This window comes from Lethenteron reissneri, chromosome 32, assembly GCF_015708825.2.
Source record: "Lethenteron reissneri isolate LAM-NWPU_2019-01 chromosome 32, ASM1570882v1, whole genome shotgun sequence".
Taxonomy (NCBI): domain Eukaryota; kingdom Metazoa; phylum Chordata; class Hyperoartia; order Petromyzontiformes; family Petromyzontidae; genus Lethenteron; species Lethenteron reissneri.
The window spans coordinates 2,905,120-2,923,392 of record NC_083810.1 but is presented as its reverse complement, the minus strand read 5'-3'; the positions used below and the strand labels follow the sequence as shown (position 1 = coordinate 2,923,392).

General features: G+C 42.1%; 1 protein-coding gene across 10 annotated transcripts in view; it reads left to right on the top strand.

Annotated features, from left to right (window-relative positions):
• Positions 1 to 18,273, top strand: part of LOC133349890 (polycystin-1-like protein 2) — an 85,588-nt gene that overhangs the window by 62,716 nt on the left and 4,599 nt on the right. For 9 of the 10 annotated variants that reach the window (XR_009755996.1, XR_009755995.1, XM_061563727.1 and 6 more), the window contains 5 exons: positions 1,326 to 1,446; positions 4,057 to 4,247; positions 5,475 to 5,643; positions 6,042 to 6,215; positions 6,857 to 7,051. Coding sequence is in view for 7 of the 10 variants with exons in the window: in XM_061563727.1 (XP_061419711.1) it covers positions 1,326 to 1,446; positions 4,057 to 4,247; positions 5,475 to 5,643; positions 6,042 to 6,215; positions 6,857 to 7,051 (850 nt within the window). In the remaining 3 variants the exon portion in view is untranslated. The remainder of the gene's footprint in view (positions 1 to 1,325; positions 1,447 to 4,056; positions 4,248 to 5,474; positions 5,644 to 6,041; positions 6,216 to 6,856; positions 7,052 to 18,273) is intronic. The other variant, XR_009755994.1, reaches the window with a different exon arrangement.

The following is an 18,273-nucleotide window of genomic DNA, read 5'->3' as shown; positions in this document are numbered from 1 at the left end:
TTGTCCCTGTCATGGGAATATGAAATTTACACTAGTGGAGATGAGCGCTGCACAATGCCTATCTGAGTTCGGAGACCTTTTGTCAATTTACTGCTGGATGAGGGCCTCCTCACGCCCTGGGTGGTCCGTGCGGATTAATAAAGGCGGCCAGCATAGACGTATAGTACAACTGGATATAAACACAACGTGGCCCCACAGCCCTATGACAACCTGTTTGTGCTTGGTGGGCACCCATTCAAGCACTGCCCAAGCTCAGATCTGCTTGGCTTTCAAGGTCCAACCAGATCGGGCGCATTCCAAGTCCAGGTGATTTGTTCATAGTCGTTGAGGGTAATAGTGATGCTGTTCTTTACAGTTAACATCTCGCGGTGGTGAGATATTAACTACCTCGCTTGGTATACAGGAGGGCGTGAGCTCCATCCTGACCCTAACGCCCGTATAGTTTGGAGTGTGTGTGTGTGTCTCTCCTCTCATGCTGGTGTGGATTATTCTCCAGATCCTTCAGTTTTCCCCTCCACATTTAGAAGCATGTGCTTTGAGTATTAGCCTGATACAAATATCCGTATTATAAGCCACTTCATTGGGCTATCATTTGTGGCCAGGTCACTTCTTAAAAAGAGCTATATAGCTCAAGTGATCCTTACCTGGCAAAATTAAATAGTCAATATAGGTTTCATGCAAAAAAATAGGTAAAAACAAAAAATTCAATGCACACACTTTTATTTGCATTCAAAAGTAGAAAATTTCTTATTTTGAGCTCAGCATTCATCAAATCTGATGTCGTGAATAAAAGTGGGTGGCTTGCAGCAGTAACTCCATAAACCCTTTTTACATCATTCACGAGCACGTTTTAAGCACAATATTCTGGGAGCAATAGGCAGGTGCCCATCTGCTCTACGAATAGAAGCTAATCCTACATCAGGGGCTGGGAGTGGAAATTGTGCCATGTCTCATGACATCATTGCATTATTCCTGTTATAAAATGGACTAGCCAATACTAGAAAGTCAAGGCTAGGCTTCACGGTGGAAAATATGTTACAGTGTCAGAGGATAGGTATGGCAATATGACATTGAGTATTCCCAGTCATAATTCACATTCATTTCTGCTTGTGTATGTGCCAATTCAATCATTCACTTGTAAATCATCAAGTGTGTATACATTTCTTAATGACAATTTAAATATTGTCATCCTCAATTACTGACATGGCGGGGGCCTTTAGCGATGGATTGATAAAGGTCTGAAATAGATGTTTTACGTTGATGTTATCAGAATATTACCTGATTTATAGTTGTATTTTTAAATACTGGAACAATTATTTTTTCAGAACATTGTCTCTGCATTTGGGAAGTATTTACTGTGGAAAAAGGCAAAGCATTTTCACAACCGAGAGATAATACAATCGTACGTAGAGGTTCACAGTGCTCTGCACTCAAGCCAACTGAAAGGTAGGTTAATTTTTCGATGTTATGCAGAATTTCGCCTTCTTGTGGAACTTCCAATATTAATATCGTACAAAAAAGTAACATGAAATTATGAATGTTGTAATAAATGCAGAATTACCTTCGAACACATGTTTATTTTATATTTATAAGAGTGCCTTCACTCAAGTCATTTAACATAGTAAAAACAACGGTGACTGAACAGAATGATTTAGATGGCAGGGGCGTGCAAGGCGTGATGAATAAGTGGCTGCCATAGAGGGGTACTTAGGGATCATGTGGGAGGGGGCGGGGGGGGGACGAGGGAAGAGAATGGGCAATAGAGAAGAGGTACGTTTAAAGAGAGGATCGGAAAGAGGTTTAATGAGTGGGACTGCTTAATGCTCTTCCTGTAATCTTCTTGGTTCTTTCGGTAAAGTCACGTAGAAGGGAAGTAATAAAATAAAAATAAAACATAATAAAACAATTCTCACGACGTTTCGGCCACAACGCAAGCAGCCGTCCTCAGGTGAAAACCAGGTCCGTCGAGGCGACAGAGTCTGAATGAAACAGCACACGAGCTTGGAGCATATATATAAGCTGGGCGCATTGACAAAGGAATTTGCATATCAAAAGGAATTTAGCATATTTATGGGAAATGCAGGAATGTGATTAGTCCTGCATATGCATGTGCATTATGCAGGATTAACAGCATCAAAGGGAGCTGCAGTTACTGCTGCTGCTGAAATTACTGCTGCTGCTAAAGTTTCTGCTGCTGCTGCAGTTGCTGCTGCTGCACTTGCTGCTGCTGCTGCACTTGCTGCTGCTGCTGCAGTTTCTGCCTTATCCATTTTAATATAACACTATGTATTATTCTACCCACCCTAATGTGTATCACACTGCTATATGTTTACTATACAATTACGACACCATACATTACTCTGCACACTGCACCATGCCAGTGAGTGAAACGCGGTCTGAAAGTCACCGTAAACGTGAACACAATCAGTTAAGGTCCGAAATGGTTTATTACGTCCTTCCAATGATTGCTAAGCCAGAATCCATCTTCTCGGTTGAAATTGTCTCTGTGTTTGTATATGTGGATCGCCTCATGAACGAATCTCTCATGATAGCCAGATGGCTTGCAGAGAACCTCTGTCTTGGAGAAGTCAATGTCATGTGAGCCCACTGAATTGTAACAGTGATCTGCCACGGCTGAGGTGTTTGTCCTACCGTGTTTCAGGTCTGCCTTATGTTCACGGATGCGGTCCGAGACATGTCGTTTGGTTTCTCCAATGTAACTGCTACCACAGAGGCAACTTAGTTTGTAGACGCCAGGGTACTGTATGTCTGGAACCACATCTTTTACAGACGGGACCAGATCACGGATTTTATGTACTGTGTTGAATCGGACCTGGATCTTGTGTTTAATCAGGATTTTGGAGATCTTTTTTGTGACCCCAGCAATGTAGGGTAAGGTGATGGTCTTGAAAGGCTCCTGAACAGGATCCTTCTTGATGGTTGGAGTGATGGCTTTGCGGATTGTGTAGTCGGAGTAACCATTAGCCTTAAGAGCTTGGCGTACGTGTTTGAGTTCACTGGAAATGTGTTCATAAGGCAGACCTGAAACACGGTAGGACAAACACCTCAGCCGTGGCAGATCACTGTTACAATTCAGTGGGCTCACATGCCATTGACTTCTCCAAGACAGAGGTTCTCTGCAAGCCATCTGGCTATCATGAGAGATTCGTTCATGAGGCGATCCACATATACAAACACAGAGACAATTTCAACCGAGAAGATGGATTCTGGCTTAGCAATCATTGGAAGGACGTAATAAACCATTTCGGACCTTAACTGATTGTGTTCACGTTTACGGTGACTTTCAGACCGCGTTCCACTCACTGGCATGGTGCAGTGTGCAGAGTAATGTATGGTGTCGTAATTGTATAGTAAACATATAGCAGTGTGATACACATTAGGGTGGGTAGAATAATACATAGTGTTATATTAAAATGGATAAGGCAGCAACTGCAGCAGCAGCAGCAGCAAGTGCAGCAGCAGCAGCAAGTGCAGCAGCAGCAGCAACTGCAGCAGCAGCAGAAACTTTAGCAGCAGCAGTAATTTCAGCAGCAGCAGTAACTGCAGCTCCCTTTGATGCTGTTAATCCTGCATGATGCACATGCATATGCAGGACTAATCACATTCCTGCATTTCCCATAAATATGCTAAATTCATTTTGATATGCAAATTCCTTTGTCAATGCGCCCAGCTTATATATATGCTCCAAGCTCGTGTGCTGTTTCATTCAGACTCTGTCGCCTCGACGGACCTGGTTTTCACCTGAGGACGGCTGCTTGCGTTGTGGCCGAAACGTCGTGAGAATTGTTTTATTATGTTTTATTTTTATTATTTTATTACTTCCCTTCTACGTGACTTTACCGAAAGAACCAAGAAGATGAATCCCTGCAGTCACGAAAGCTTTAAATCGAAACTCTTCCTGTAATTTTATTTTTAGGTTAGGTAAATTAAAACAATCATCTGTGGAGGAAAAATGTAATATATTTTTGTCCATAACAAAATGGTAAAAATAGTCGGTTTAATTGTTAATGCATATCATTGTATTTCTTCCAATAGAGCCATCTTTTGCAAAGGCAAATTGCCTCATTTTCGGACGGACTTTACAAAGGTTACTACGCCTAAAGATACTTTTTAGTGTCCTCTACCTGGTGCCGCTGTTTTTTGTAGCATACACACATGTGAATGGTTCGGCCATTCATTTTAAAACGAATACAGAGAAAACATTCATTACGAGAAAATTTGAAACCGTAAGTGAAATCCATTTTACGCTATTTAAGCGTGCAGCATATACAGTCGATACTTGTTTTCAGTTGTCAATGAAACAACAATATTTACATCTGTTGACAATTTATAACACATTTTACTTCACTTTATACAGAAGTTAACATTATTTCAGAGGTCAAAATATACGTACAGTATACAGCGCATTAAATACAACGTCCATACATTCTATTGCTTAACGATTGGCTACGTACGGTGCGAAAGAAGTTAAATCTACATAATGAAGATTATAAATGCGAGCTCTAAAATGTGCAGCTCCTTTATAAATGTTATGATGGATGAAGGCTTTGGATTGATAAAAGATTGAAAACTCATTTTTTTAGAATTGCATTTTCTGTTTAGTTTGTTGTCCTCCCACATCTCCGATTGGCACGGCTGGCTACGTATGGTGCGAAAGAAGTTCTACATACATTCAGGTCATGGTTGTTATTGATCTTAAATCACCACTGTGTTTAGTGCAGGTTGGTGAAATCAGGGAGCATAGACACGGTGGCATGGAAGTACAGTAAAACTATGTTCTCACACTTCCCTCTGCTGCCCACCAAAAACCCATAGAGCTATGACAACCCTGTTGCTTTGCAATGGTCGCACATCATGCACGACCTAGGCCTGAGCCTGATTCGCTTCAGAGATGTGATGTGATGATTAGAAACAAGCGTTTAGATTATTTGGCTGATATAAATTTCCACACGATAATCCACTTCGTTGAGCTATCATTTGTGGCCAGGTATCTTCTGAAAAAGAGCTAATAGCTCAGTGGGCTTTACCTGATAAATAAAATAGTTGGGTTTAATTTACATCGATAATAATCATTGACACTTCTAAAACACCATTCACTTGGAGATCACAAAACACTCACACATGCATGGTCACATTCTGTCACAGACGTCAAACCAAAGCGATATTAAATTATATTAAGCATTCTTATTATATTTCCAGAAGTACTATATGAACTATACTATATAGTACTATACTATATGAACTCAAGGTTATGCAGTTTCGCTGGTGTTTTTACTGTTACTTTTCATCTACTTTGTTCGAATACCCACAGATTGTTCAATGCAATATTTTAGTTAAAAGTGCAAAAATAACTATCCACTTAGAGAAAAGCCCCTTTTGCCAAAGTTAATTATTTAAATCATGTTCCATTTTAGTGGGACTAAATATTCTCAGATTAAATTTTCTCCCTCCAGGTTGCTGATATCCTAGACTATTGGGACTGGGTGTCTAACTCAATCTTACCATACATGATTCAAACCCATTCCAGCACAGTTGCCGAAAACAATTATCTCAACAAGACAAAGTCCTTTGAAATTGTTTTAATTGGGCTGGTTCAGTTGAGACAGAAGAGATACACAAAAGGTAAAGACTTTCACATTTTACTATTCCAGGATAAATGTTGTTGTTTTACATTCGTTTTCATAAAAAAAACACGTACTATGATACGCAATATTACTTTACATAGTGGTAGAAATAAAATGGTTAAACAATATTGTTTCACAAACTATACATATCCAGTTAATAGAGTTTATTTGCTGAATCGAAAAAAAATCAAGTGTTAAGAATACATTTTAATTTGAGTTGTATTGCATTTTACAATATATCTACCAAGTTTCTAAGGAGAAAAGCTTACAGCAACACTCAAGGACATGCTCTTTCAAATGCATGTTCAATGTTATTCTCGACTTTATTTACCTTAACTGCTGCATATTTTTGGTTTGATGAAGTATAAATTCATGTTGTGTCTATATTAATGACAGCACCAAGTGAGATGAATTATGTGAAAATGTTGGAAGATGTCGAATACTTTCCACCAGAAAGGGATACTAGTAACTATACGAAGGCCTGGGTAAAATCAAACATAATAGATGATGAGAAAGACAAATACTGGATTTACCAGAATCTAGAAGGAGAGAGCACCCTAATTAACTTCGGTAAGATTTTGTTGCTACAGTTTATTTTCAAAGGTATTTATTATAATAAAGGTTTTTTGGGATTAGATCACGTAAGTATAATGTGTCATTAGACTCGCCACCACCTGACAAAGCCAATTAGTAAGGTTTGTGACGTAAACAACACATGCCAATTAGTTACTACTTCAGCACACCAGTGTGTTGGAGAGTAATACCACATTTACAATTCGAGTTTGTTTCGCTGGTAATGACAACCAGCTGCATCAGACGATAACCATAATTGTGAAGTCCTGTTGTTTCGGTCTTAACGACGTATTTATATTTTAGCGATCTAACCCAAATAACCTTTATTATAGATATTGGTCACGAAAGTCTATGTGTTAAACTAATTCATATGATTTTATTTGAAAGCAAGTTATGCTAATCGTAAAAAAAACATGGATTTCTAATATTGTGCGTTATAAATGGTCTACTGAGTGAAAACAAAGTGTATAGAGCACAATAGTTTTTGAATGTTTGTGAAATATAAGGGGACTTGGGATTGCGTTTATGCCCACAGTAAAACGCTCCAAAGCATTGATATACAATGAGATTCTCGACCTGGAGAATGGGCTTTCAAATTGCTCTCCTCTGTGGCGATAATGCTTGGTGTTTCTTTGCAGATTCACTCGGGAGTGACGGTTACTTGGTGGACTTGATAAATGATGCAGCAAACGCCACCGACACTCTTGCGTACCTGAAGGAAAACTCCTGGCTAGACTCCCGCACGGCGGCACTCACCACAGAGCTAACGGTGTTCAACGCAAACACAAATCTGCTTTGCCATATTAATCTGCTTCTGGGTTTCTCTCCATCTGGTGAGTGTGTGGCATTAATTGAGAGTACTGTATAATATATATGCAGAGCTGTAGCTAGACACTTTGGGACCTGTCACAACTCAGTTAATGCAAGCAAGGGAAGGGGAACGTTTAGTTCCGCTTTACAGGAATGAAACTCCCCCTTTTTGTTGCATCCACCTGACACAGTAGGCAATGGTGTATGCCACTACTAAAAGGGCAACAAACTGAACCCCATTCGTTCTTTTCTCATTCGCCTGTTCTAGTGAAGGTTGCGGCGGCATCATGTTAAGTAGGGCGGTCCAAACCTCCCTTTCCCTGATGACAGACTCTAGCTCTTCCTGGGGAATTATCAGGTGTTCCCAGGTCAGCTGAGCGACATAGTCCCACCAGCGTGTCCTGAGCCGGCCCCGGCGTCTTCGTCCAGTTGGACATGCCTCGTAGAGTTCCAGGGGAAGTCAACCACGGAGCATCCATACCAGGTGCCTGAACCACCTCAACTGGCTCCTCTCGATCCTGAGAGGGGGCATGTCCACCGGGTTGAGGAGCTCATCAATGTGTTGCTTCCACCTTTCTACTATCTCCTTCGTTGAGTTCAATGTTAAGCCATCCTTACAGAGAACAGCCTGGGCCACATCCCGTCGACCCCTCCTAAGGCATCGAATAGTTTGCCAGAACATTTTTGATTCTGCCCAGTAGTCCCTGTCCATTGCCTCTCAAAACTCCTCCCATGCCCAGGCTTTCACTTCAGCGACTGCTACCACTGCCGCCCTCTTGGCAAGCCGGTACCTCTCCATAGACTCGGGATAACTTTTTCCAAGCATTGCTCGGAAATCCTCCTTTAACTTGACAGCTTCCCTCACTACTAGTGTCCACGAGTGGGTCTTGGGTTGCTGCCATGACAGGAAGCAACTGCCTTCAGACCACAGCTTTTCGCAGCTGCATTAACAATCGAGGTCCTAAACATCTTCCACTCGGTCTCAATGTCCATGACCTCCCCTGAAGTGTAGGAGAAGTTTTCCAGGAGGTGGAAGTTGAAATATTTCTGCACTGGGTCTTCCGCCAGATGTTTTCAGAAAACCTGCACTATTCGTTTGGGCCTTCCAGATCTATATGGTCAGTGCCCCAAGCGTCGGATCCAACTTACTACCAGGTGGTGATCAGTTGACAGCTTGGCCCCTCTCTTCACCCGAGTGTCCAGAACATACAACCTTATGTGCGATGATACAACTATAATGTCAATCATTGACCTCCGGCCCAAGGTGCTCTGGTACCAAGTACACTTGTGAACATCCTTGTGCTTGAACACGGTGTTTGTTATTGACATTCTGTGACTAGTGCAGAATTCCAATAACATCTCACCATTTGGCTTGAGATCAGGGGGGCCATTCCTCCCAATCACGCCTTTCCAGGTATCTCCATCGCTTGTTGAATATATGTCGGGTCTTGAAAAATTAATTAAAAAAAAACTGAAAAGAAGATTGGGGAAATGCATAATTAGCGTAAATGTTGCTATTTTATATAATTATGCGCATTTATTATGCTAATTATGGATGTTATCGTATTAAGTTATGCGAATGTATGCGATTATACTAATGTATTCGGTTATTATAATTAGGCTTAGCTTCGTTGTCTAGGGTCGTATTATCAATCAGGATAATACAATGAGTTGTATGAAGTTATCCAAGTGTAATGTAATTATGCTAAATTAAGCTCGGCTTCGTTGTCTAGGGTTGTATTATCAATCGGAATAATACAATTATTCTCGCTTTACCATTTACTGATTATGTCTTAGTGTGTTTATGTTCGGTCTCAAAATTCAAATCTCAACGCAGGATACAGTTCTTATAAATAAGATTATTATGCATGAACTCACGAAGGAACCACTCAGGACACTGTGTTAAGCAATTTGAATTTCTAAACAAAACATAACACTCTAATATGCGAACTCTTATGCTTGGAATTATCAGCACAGCACCACTGGGGAAGTTCCCCTCATTGATCCGTACATTTAACCATCAATGATTACATTGTTAAACTGGGCAACCGAACAATTGTTTAATTCCACCGAGTAACGCGAGCATATACGGCGATAGGGAAAAGTCCTTAAACAGGCATGCGACGATATTCATACGAAAGGCAATAAAAATATTATTATATCCCGAAGGCAAAAGTATACGTCAATTAAATCATTGCCAAGATTATGCAATTAACGAAAACGAATGACTAAAATGCTTCTAACAATCGTATTCATATAACTCGACGGGCAGCAAATGCTTTTCACGATCAGTTGATATTTAACGCACCACCTTGGAATGGCAACCCTTCTTGAAACACAAAGATAACTTTTTGGAACAATTTTATTCGTCCCGATATGTGTGTTGTGTTCGTGTGTCTTCTTTGATCAATTCTTTGCGTAAAGCAGACGCCGAGGTTGGGCATTCCTTGTACCAAATTTTAGTTTGTTCCCTGCGGAGCGCTGAGTGTGTGAGGGTGGGCGTATTATACTAACGGCTTCGTTGCTCCCCCTCTCGCTCGGGGCGTGTCTGCTGTTAGCTGCCGGCTCTCTCCGCTGCTGGATGAGCTGCGTCGGCACGATGCTTGTCCTTGAAGATGCTCTTGTCGCTCGTCCGCTGGCAGCTGACACCCTTGCTCGATGGCGCGGCTGGCGCTGCTGCGCACTCTCTCCGGCTCCGGGCTCTCTGGCGATGAACGATGCGCTCGTTCGCTGGTGGCAGGCACCCTTGCTCGATGGCGCGGCTGGCGCTGCTGCTGGTCTTGTGCGATGCTCGCTTGGTCGATGCTTGGCGCTTTCCGCCCTTTCTCCCGGTTGATTGCTCGTCGTTGCTCGTCAGTTCAACTCCAGCTGCAGCTGCTCGTCCGCTAGCATCCTCTCAAAACTTGTAATTGTATTCGCACACCTCTTAAACGACTGTGAATGCTTAGTACCATACAACTTATCGCAATCCTTGACTTTGCAAGCGACTCAAAACATCAGGACAAATGTAGAATAGACTTTCAGCGATACTCTGTCGGCCCATGCCGAACTCAGCTCTTAACAACACATCGTCCCTTCTCTCTGCGAGGCGACACTTATGGTTGATCTCGAGGCCATGCCCCTCTAGTTCCTTTGCAAGACTGAAAAGCTTGAACTGTGTTCGTGCTTAAATGAAAATTCGCCCACCTCAGCTCGCCTTCTCACAATGGACCGGAATTCCTTTGATGTAGCTTTGCTGTGGGGGGGGGGGGGGGGGGGGGGGAGTTGTGCGTGTGTGTGTGTGTGTTTGTTTATTAAGCCATCTGTTAAGTCTCACCCTGGCCTGATTCCTGTCCGGTGGCATTTTCCTGTTGTTTTGGGTACGTGTGTGTGCGTTTGTTAATTTTTTTTGGGGTAATATAAGTTTAATCAAAGCCTTCCTGTCATCAATGGAAGGGGATGCTCTTTTACCTGTGTGCAAATCTTGCTATCACGTGCTGCTGGGAGACAAAGGCGGCTGGGAGGATTTCTCTATGGAAGACATTTTATCTTGGTTGCACGTGGTTGACCTACTTCGCCTTTTTATTCTTCTGGATGACCCTTGGTCTAATTCTTCATAATTATTATTTGGTTTGTCATTTATCATGGTTATTACCACGTATATTCCTAGGGTTTTATTAACCTTCGTTCCCCCGTCTGTATCCAGGGTTTGTGCTGTCTGTTCTCGAGTTATTATTATTATTTGATATCCCGAGGTTGGAGAATTACATTTTGGCTTAAGAACATGCCTGACTGCCAGAATTCATTCTTTGATGCTTTGGTCAGGTCGCATAGATAAAGATTAAAAAAATAACATTAGTATTGAATTAATAATTGAGAAATAATAATCCACTGATGTAGATTGTAGCCTGGTTCTTCATTGGAGTGAGTGTGTGGGTCTATGATGTTCACTTATTCTTGTCACTAAGTTTTTGGATTTTTCCGTTAACTAACATAACCTAAAAACTTGCCTGTTTGGTTTTCACCGCCCTGGACAAGCTGGCCTTTGAAGTTTGATGAGATCTCCCCAGAATCTCATTAGAGAGCTTCCCCCTCTCCTTCCTTTGTACCAAGGGTTTTTTTATTACCTCTATCTCCGGCTCCGTGTTTCTGAAAGGCAGCTGTTGTGGGGTGTGGGTGGGGGTTACATTTTGTTTGTGCTCCAAGCGACCCCGCGGTTGATTATTAAAAAAAAAAATTGCCAGAATTATTCTTAATCTTATTTTTTGGAAAAAGACCTATATACAACACTTCCCACGTGAGCATTGAAGTCACTTAGTAAGACTATGGAGTCGGTAGGCGGCACTCTATTGAGCATTGCACCCAGGATCTCCAAGAAGGCCAAATACTCTGAACAGCTGTTTAGTGCATAAGCACAGACAACAGTCAGAGTTTTCCTTTCTGAGACCAGAAGTCTCATTTAGGCGACCCTCTCATCCACTGGGACAAACTTCAACAGAACAGTACCCAGCCAGGAGCTTGTGAGTATCCCCACACCTGCCCGGGGACTCTCACCAGGGGTTACTCGGAATAGACTACCCCCAATTGAAAAATTTGGTTCCACTGCCAATGCTGTGTGTGGTGGTGAGACCGATTATATCTAGTCGGTACCTTTCCACCTCCTCCACCAGCTCCAGCACCCCCCCCCACACCCCCCAGTGACGTGACATTCCACGTCCCAATAGGGAGTGTCCATTGCCAAAGTCCAATCCATCTGAGACCATTCCTCTCCCTGCCATACTGGCATCGCACCCACCCCTCACCCTTGGTCCTGCGGCTGGTGGGCCTACAAAACGGCGCTACATAGCCATTTTAGGCTGGGCCCAACCGGATTACGTGGGTCATCAGGTGCTTGCCGGCGAACACCACCCCCAGGCCTGGCTCCAGGCCTAGGGGTGGTGTCTGGGCGAGGTTCTGTTTTTATTTTATTTTTTAACCATTCATAAGGGGCAATTTTTTTGACTGTTATTGGTTTGAAACCTCCCCCCAGACCTATTTGTCAAGGGAGACCCTACCAGGAGTACAAGACTCCATGTGACATAGTTCTGAGGGTCATTGGAACATGCAAACCTGACCACCACGATAAGGTTGCGATCCTACAGTGGGGGAGTTTTCAATCGAACGCGTAATTACCCCACTAAGTGCAATAGCACGCACATGCACGCTTGCACGCAGCACAAATACTATACAATGGCATGCACTACTACTCAACAGCCTCCCACAATTAATCATGGAATTGTAACATCTGCAAGTCCATTCACAGCTTGGCATGTTTATGCAATAATATAGAACTCCCTGTATATGTAGTAATCAAATAAGGCCGTTGTACAGTCAAACGCGCTCAGGAACACACAATTGCGAGCAGGCACTTTGCTGCACAAGCAATGAATCATCCCGTATTCGCCGGCCCAGAACAGGGAGACTTCAAATTACGTTCCTGTATTAAACCACTAATGATAGTTGAATAGTGCTCATTATTGCGATAGCTATGCCTTAGCAATTAATACACACAAACAACTTCAGTATGTTTTAGTGGATTTTTTTTACCCTAAAATAAAATGCGGCATCCGAATTCACGTTGTGTGCACCATTCACCCCCAAGCAGTGGTAATATACCCAGTTGTGGAGCACCGATCAGGCATCACGCACGTGGGTCGTATCAGCACTAACTCCTTATTTGGTCAAGCTGTGTAGCCTCCCTCATCGCCAGCAGAAAATACCTCAAAGTCTGCCTGCTTCAATACCCTCTCCCTCCTTCTGATTGGACATAATTTATCGGCCCCGATTGGATTATACCCATTTTCATGCCCATGTCCATTTACTCATGACCACTGTCATGCTCACATTCATTTATTCGTGCCTATTGTCATGGCCATACTTATATTCATGATGTCACGGTTAGCCGAATCTGAGGACCCGTTGTTTTACAGAACTGCCGTTCGGTGCCATCACCGCCCCACGCTAATGCGGCACCAGTACTACCACAACAACACCTGAAGTAGCTGCCAGCAGCCGCTGCTTTATTCATTTACAACTCTGCTACACTTTTGAGCGGTGCCCCCTGCGGAACGGTGTCCCACTCGAGGCAGCCACCCAACACTGTACCGTCGTTGCTATAGCACTGCTCATTGCAATGCAATGTAGTCATGTTTGCATCTTCGTTTCTAGATGTGGCATGGGCATCCCTTAGATTCACATAAGCTAAAACCTGGTGGAGTGCACACGCCTAAATCATCACTCTGCGAGATTTGCAACATCCTGAGTAGGAGTGGTGTGAAAATGGCAGTTAGAAATGCTCTGGTCCAGGTTTGACAGAAAGCTGGTTTTCATATCTGTGCCAAAGAACTTAACAATTATTACAAAGGCCAAAACTCCGCAAGTCCTAAAATGTACGGTATACCCACGGTTCGTGGCAACTCCCGTAATCTGCAGGGGAGAAAAATCTAGGAATCTGAGAATTTTTCCAGATAAAAAAATATTAGGTGGCTAAAAACTCCTACAACCTGCACATTTTCGGGGGATTTTTGGAATTGTGTTGCTAATTCTTCCTCAAATTTGCGAGGCACTGCAATGCAAAATTACATATTTTTAAAGTGTGGCAGGTGTTTTTGAAGCGCAGCTGGTGAATGCATTTGTCCGGGTATGCATGCACACACTAGCTGTGCTTCAAATAAACCTATTGTGCTTTCTATCAACAGTTTAATACAGGGGTCCTCAAACTTTTTAAACAGGGGGCCAGTTCACTGTCCCTCAGACCATTGGAGGGCCGGACTATAGTTAAAAAAAACTATGAACAAATTCCTATGCACACTGCATTTATCTTATTTTGAAGTGAAGAAACAAAACGGGAACAAATACAATATTTAAAATGAAGAACAAGTAAAGTTAAATCAGCAAACTTGCCAGTATTTCAATGGAAACTATGGGCCTGCTTTTGGCTAATGAGATGGTCAATGTCCGGTTCCATATTTGTTACTGCTAGTCGTAATAAGTGATGCAAGTGTGCATCAGTTAGTCTAGATCTGGTTGGAGATTTCAAATGTTTCATTCTGGAAAAAGTCTGTTCACAGACATAAGTGCTGCCAAAGATGGTTGCCATTTTGAGTGCATGGTTCCTGAGATAAGGATATGTCTCAGAGGGGAGATATGCATAGAAATTATGAAGGCTGCTTGACTTGAATGCGTCTTTCAGAGAGTTACAATTCTGCAGTTCAGCCAGTTCCATTTGGTAAATTGTATCCACATTTTCAATGTCAATAGAAAATGGGTTATGGAAAAGCTGTATGTCCTGTTCATGGAGATGAAGCTCTTTAAATCTAAATTTGAACTCCTTTTGCAATTTTCCAGTGAATCCACACATGTTTTGTTTGGGAATGCAACCAATGGTTTTTCCGCTAACAGATTTTGAGTTGTGGGGAGATGGCAGAAGTTTTCCTCCTTCACTTGTTTGATGAGGAGGCCTAATTTTACTTCAAATGCTTTGACATGTGATTGCATATCACAGATGAGCTTCCCCTTTCCTTGAAGTTGCACATTGAAACTGTTGAGTAGCTCTGTTACATCTGTCAGAAAGGCAAGGTGCCATTTCCATTCTGCATCATTGAACTCTGGTACTTCTTTGTTTTTTGAAAGCAGAAAAGCTGTAATCTGTGGAAGTAAGTCATAGAAACGTTTAAAAACTCTCCCTCCACTCAGCCAACGGACTTCTGTGTGGTACAGAACATCTTCATAGTCAACATTTAGCTCAGACAGAAATTCCTGAAATTGTCTGTGGTTTAGTGCATGAGCTCTAATGAAGTTAACACAAGATACCACAATTTTCATAACAGAGTCCCACTTCAGTGATTTACTACTCAGCACTTGTTGGTGGATGAGGCAGTGTATGGCTATTGGATGAGAATGGTTATGTTTGTCCATCTCTTGGTTAATGCGAGCAATTACTCCTTTATTAGACCCCACCATGCTAGGAGCACCATCAGTTGTCACACTGGCTAGTTTAGCCCAGTTCAGCTCCAAACCATTCACAGTTTGGCAAACCTTTTCATAGATATCCTCTCCTGTAGTTGTTCCTTTGATGCTTTGCAGTGCAGCAAGCTCCTCTGTGACTACGAAATAGTCATTCGTCCCACGAATAAAAATTAGAAGTTGTGCAGAATCACGAACATCATTGCTTTCGTCGAGTGCCAAGGAAAAATAGGAAAGTTTTGCAAATGCTGATGCAAATTGTCTCCCATTTCTTCAATCCTCCGTGTAATTGTAGATCCTGAAAGACTCACTATACTAAATAAATCGGCCTTCTCTGGACACATCTCTTTGGCAACAGAAAGAAGGCATTCTTTAACAAATTCTCCCTCCACGAATGATCTGCCAGTGCACGCTATTAGCTTGGCATGTGCGGCCGCGTGTGCGTTGTGCTGCATGGGTGTGGGCTGTGCGTGAGAGTGGGTGAGGGTGAGCTGCGTGTGAGTGAGCTGTGTGTGTGTTTAAATTTAGTGTTTTAAATATGTCAATTCACCTGCTGTGTATCTTACTACTGTCCCTGCCGGCCATATCTAGTGCCACACTCAACTCTACAAACGGCTACCCGCGTTACTTCGCGTCAATACTTATTGCTAAATTTGCAACTACACCTGCTAATGAAACAACTTATAGACACTTCTACACTCCATCATTATATCCTTTTAAACCCTATCTTTGTCCCATTACTTCACCAGCACTCCTTCCAAACTTCATTCTGCTCTTAAAAATAACACCATCTGCGAGCTGCTGCTATTCGTCCAAGGTTCGTCGCTCTTCAGAAAATACCTGTGCAAACTATTAATTCTATTTTTCTTATTTCTGGGTGGTATTGAGCTTCATCCTGGACCAAATGTAAAGAACTCATATAATTCTGTAGATTTTTCTGGCAGAAAAGGTGTTGGTGTTCTACATGTCAACATCAGAGGGCTTTTGATTAAATTAAGTCAACTAAAACTAGAAGTAGCAAATCTTGACCCGGACATATTTTGCCTAACAGAAACATTTCTCACTCCTGCCGTCAATGACTTGCAGATTACGATTGACAACTACAACCTTTTTCGGCTTGACCGAGGATCTAAAGGAGGTGGAATTGCCATCTATGTTCGTAATACTATTGCATGTTCACCAGCTCACTCCTTGTTTAAAAAATGTTGCTTTGAAGGTCTGGCTCTCAGAATAACTCTCCCTAATAATCAACACATATTGGTAGTGTGCTGCTATAGACCACCTAGTGGGAAGGATGTTGAAGCTGCATCTGCACTGAGAGAGCTTCTTGGGGGCCTCCCTAAAGGTGAAATAGTTTTAGTGGGTGATCTAAATTGGAATTGGCTAAACCCGCCGGCCGTGGCCACAAATTTTGCAGATGAATTTAACCTGTTTCAATTAATAAATGTCCCCACAAGACCCAACCTAAAAAATCCGGGACAGTCATCTCTGCTTGACGTCCTATTGACAAATGCCCCTCACAATTTCGCACTGACTGGTGTTCTAGGTAATAACCTTAGTGATCACTCCTTCATTTTTGGGGTGAGATCATCAGCCAGACCCAAAGCCCCCCCTAAATTGGTTGAGAAGCACTCCATGAGACACTTCAGCACTCAGGCATTTACTAATGATGTGCTTCACTCGGATATTGACAAGGTCTGTGATATTCCAAACCTGACTACGGCTTGGGAGACCTTCAGGTACACGTTTCTCCAAATTCTTAACAAACATGCTCCGTTGGTTAAATTTAAAACTAAAGGCAACCGTCCACCATGGTTTGATCCTTTGATTACAAATCTCATGAAAACTAGGGACAATGCTTGGGCATGTGCTCAGAAAAGTAATTTGGTCAATGACTGGCTAGAATACAGGATTTTAAGGAATAGATGCGTCAAAAAAATACGGCATACAAAAAATAACTACTTCTCTTCCACTCTCCTTGAATCTCATGGAAATGCCAGGATTTTCTGGAAAACAATCAAATGTATCGAAAAGGCATCCAAAACAGATCATCTGCCCGTTCAGCTTAACCGAAATGGGGAATATTTTTCAGATCCCCAAAAAATAGTTGACAATTTTAACCTTCATTTTTCTGAAGCTGGTACCCTATTTGATAATGTATTGGGAGTCACCCCTGCTCATGCAAATTCCTACACCCCTATCCAAACATTAAGCGAATTTAGTTTTCAGCCAATCCACGAAAGTAATGTTCTGAAACAACTGTCCTATCTCAAAGGGTCCTCCTCTACCGGAGCAGATAGTATTCCCGTCTTTGCTCTACTAAGTGTTGGTCACCTAATATACAAACCTATAGCCCATATTTTCAACCTGTCCATCAAAGAAGCATCAGTTCCTCTAGAATGGAAACATTCCTATGTTCGTCCACTTCACAAAGGGGGCCCTAAAGATGATCCAAATAACTACCGACCTATCTCAATTTTGTCCCCGTTGATGAAAATTTTTGAAAAATTATTGACCTACCAAATTAGCAGTTTCCTGTCCGCCAACAATCTATTACATCTAAAACAATCTGGGTTCCGAAAAAAATACAGCACCACATCTGCTGCATTAGACTCTCTGAATCACATTTACAGTAGCCTTGATAATAAGCAGTACTGCGCCTGTCTTTTTCTTGACTTGTCCAAAGCTTTTGATACAGTAGACCACAACATCCTGCTTAGTAAAATAAGTTGCTTCGGTTTTTCCGAAAACACAGTAAAATGGTTAAAAAAATGACCTATTTTCTTGCACCCAAACTGTATTCACAGAGGGTTAGAGGTCAAACAGTGTTAAGATAACAAAAGGGGTTCCACAGGGTTCCATTCACAGCCCCATCTTGTTCTCTCTTTATGTAAATGACTTGGGCACTGAACTGGATTATTCCAGGGTAAATCTTTTTGCAGATGACACGGTACTAATTACTGCTGGCCGCTCTCCGGATGACGTGATTGCTAAGCTCCAGAGTGATTTCAACAAACTACAACATCAGCTAGTTGCTCTTAAACTAGTCCTAAATCCTGCCAAAACCAAGGTGCTATGCTTCTCACCAGGACTAAAGCAGGAAGTTATTTTCCCCCAATTACATTCCTTAAATAATGATCAAATAGAGCAAGTCAAGATCTATAAGTATCTTGGGGTCATCCTGGATTCAAAACTGAATTTTGAAGATTACATTGATTATATTGGGAAAAAGACAAAAGTTAAAATTGGTTTTCTATATCGA